Source organism: Branchiostoma belcheri, unplaced genomic scaffold (genome assembly GCF_001625305.1).
Source record: "Branchiostoma belcheri isolate BF01 breed outbred unplaced genomic scaffold, Haploidv18h27 scaffold35, whole genome shotgun sequence".
NCBI classification, from domain to species: Eukaryota; Metazoa; Chordata; class Leptocardii; order Amphioxiformes; family Branchiostomatidae; genus Branchiostoma; species Branchiostoma belcheri.
The window spans coordinates 84,810-87,882 of record NW_017803965.1 but is presented as its reverse complement, the minus strand read 5'-3'; the positions used below and the strand labels follow the sequence as shown (position 1 = coordinate 87,882).

At 45.7% G+C, this 3,073-nt stretch overlaps 1 protein-coding gene across 2 annotated transcripts in view; it reads right to left on the bottom strand.

The window, feature by feature from the left end:
- LOC109475877 (arrestin domain-containing protein 17-like) overlaps positions 1-3,073 on the bottom strand; it is a 15,580-nt gene that overhangs the window by 12,160 nt on the left and 347 nt on the right. The window contains exons 2-4 of one of the 2 annotated variants that reach the window (XM_019776686.1): positions 2,108-2,218; positions 1,294-1,451; positions 415-537 (exon numbers count right to left, since the gene is read on the bottom strand). In XM_019776686.1, coding sequence (XP_019632245.1) covers positions 415-537; positions 1,294-1,411 — 241 coding nt within the window. In that variant the 5' untranslated portion in view covers positions 1,412-1,451; positions 2,108-2,218. The remainder of the gene's footprint in view (positions 1-414; positions 538-1,293; positions 1,452-2,107; positions 2,219-3,073) is intronic. The other variant, XM_019776687.1, reaches the window with a different exon arrangement.

Below are 3,073 nucleotides of genomic sequence, written 5' to 3'. Positions count from 1 at the left end.
GTTTCTTAACGTATCGCCAGATCCTCCGGTGGACAGGATCACCACCTTTTGCCAAAGCAATGGCAGCGGGGAGGTAATCAGGGCGCGACGTGTCAGCAACATCTCCCGGTATCTCAACCGTCTCCTGCGTGCACCCCTTGCTCGTCGCCTCATATTGGACAAGACGCGAGTGACTAACATAAAGAAAAACATCTGACACACGGCGAGGAAAAACATTGGCGGCTCCCCCGCCATTTTGGATTTCACGCGTTAGAACATTCGGATGTTCGATGTTCGATGCGAAGACATTTGTGTGTATAAAGACGTCGCGACAGCGGCGTCCCGACAGCGGGAAATATCGCCGCTGCTCGAAGCCGCCGCTCGCGAAATGCTTCGTCTAGAGTGGGCCTAATGTGTAGATAGAACGTGTCTTACCTTGGCCCCAAAGTGACATCGTGTCATCGAAGTAGGATTCCCTGCCGTGGTAATAGATAGTTGTTTTACCCGTGTGGACCGTCCAGTGAACCTTTGCAGAGCCCTTCAGTTTTATGTTGATGCCTAATGATAGAAATGTTGAAAGACATGTTTATTTTTACTTGACCGGTGCAATAGCTCAATTGGTAGAGTGCTCGCTTTGTAACCGGGAGGTCGTGAGTTCAATCCCCGGCCGGGTCATACCAAAGACTTTTAAAAAATGGTACACACTTCTTTCTCTGCTTAGCACTCAGCACATATGAGAAAGAGTGTGGGAAGGTCAAACACACAGCACTACCAGCGGACCAGCCCCCTGCTGTAGTGCATTGCACAACTGTGTGTCGCCCAAGGGCTACAGAAATGGATATGGGCACCACCCTACGCTCTGCATAAGGGCACGGGAGACCTTTCAACAAAGATCTACGCGCCGTGCTTCTCGCAGCATTAGCGCTGGCCTGCCGTCAACCAATTAGATACTCCCCCCTCTGGAGGGGAAGTTACCAGCCAATCACCTTGCTTCTTGATCGTAGGCGGCGACGTGATTGGCTGGTGACGACTGACCAACCCTAACGCAGCTTGAAGGATGAATCGCAAGGTCGTTGCATGATATGTACTATATGTAGCTGAGGACCTGGCATAAGAGGAGGACAAGAACAAAAGTACTCTCTAAAACCACAGTAAATCTGACATATTCTTACAAATATAGCTACATGTAGCAGAGGTAAACCAGTCATCATATTAAGGAATCGTTTTCTAAGGACAATACCTATCTTGAAAAGAAGATAAACAATCACATCAAACTTATTACTGTCTACCTGAAGAATTAAAGCTAAAAAATACCTCTCATCTTCATGTCTTCCTTAAGATCCACGTCCACCTGTCCCCTGACGATCTGTCCAGCTTGGAAGACGTCCATATTCTTCTCAAACGAGACGGTCATTGAATTCAGAGCCGGCATGGTGACTTGTGGTAGTGAACGTTACGAGTAGACCAAAACTCTGCAACAAAGAGTATCCATGCGTAGGTATGGAACTGGAGGTCAATGTAGACATCGTACTGGATCTTTCAAACCAGCCTAAAAAAATTGACTCTTTCTGCCCCTTCTGTACTACTCATGCTCCGTCACGGTTCATTGCACTCATTGAGAGATTCTCAGTGACTGTGGCGACAAATCAAACAGACTACAGATCTGCAGAATAAATACCCGGGTTCAGGTAAACACACCCAAGTAAAACAATAGCCTCGTGTACATAACTTCGGCTGAAGTCACCATGTCGATGAGTACAGTATTCGGAACGGCGTATTTTACCCGATAGATACAAGTACGGTATTACAATAAAAGGACACCCTCCCAAGAAGTCAAGAACACAAAAAAGAGGGAAAGACTAGCCTCTATAGGTCTTCGAAAGTGGCTGGAAAGAGAAGAAATTGGCCATATAGATAACATGCCAGGGGAGTTGGTGCGGTGGCACTGAATGTACTCCTAAGCGAACCAACTTAGGCACCAGGAAATGGACCATGTCTAGCGGAAAAATGGACGTAAAGCAGAGACAACAACAACAACAAAAACATCAATATCTCTTTTCAGCCACTTCAGAATCCTGCTGAAGGCTAGGAAAAGACTGCGATAACACAATCTAACTCCATGACCCACCTGGAATGTTAAAAACACACTGAACGTGTCACAAAAGTTCGTCTAGTGCCGCAGAGAATGACGATATGTTGCCACGCCACACCCACGACGAAAAACCCACCTGTCGGTCGTCTGACACAAAAAAGGTCAAAGGTCAGAGTTCGCAAATGAGAGCCTTCGACATTTTCACTGTTGTTGTTCAACAGCTTTTGAATGCTCCAACTAGCCTCTACCAGGCACCGCGGATCGCTGGAAAAATAGTAGAAATTGGCCGAAATAAAGGGATAGTATACCAGAGAAGATCCAGGGCCATAGAAGCTCCAATTTGCTACCCACGGATCGCAAAATTGGAGATTCTATGGCCTTGGATCTTCTCTGGTATACTATCCCATTATTTCGGCCAATTTCTACTATTTTTCCAGCGATCCGCGGTGCCTGGTAGAGGCTATGCTCCAATACCGGTAGTAACAGGAGTAGGTAACGCCCTTGAAACAGGAATATTTACGAAGGTAAATTATATTGTCTCAAGAAATACTATTGCGTGCCAGTTCCGTTGCTAATCGTGACTGAGTGACTGCATGCATTGGGATTTGAAGGCTTCCAACGTATGTTATGCAAGGCATGCAAGGCATACACTACTTGTTCTTCCATAGTAAAATCATGAAACGTTTGCAGATATTCTCTAGTGCCAGCTCTATGTGTGAAAGAAACTATACGAGTCCACGCCTACTGAATTTGAAACACTTTGGCGTGACAGCTAAAGAACCTCTGTCATGTCTGCCCATCCTTTCATTAATAGTTCATAGGTGTTGACAACTATTTGTATCGCAGCAAAAGACGGCACGCTAGACTCTAGAGACATTCTTCTAAGACATGATGCAATGTTTACGTAGCTATACATATGCATTATAAAATGTTTCTGGAATTACAGATCACCAAAAATATTTTGCACTTGTGTCGCACTAATACAACTTGTTACCCCCCCCC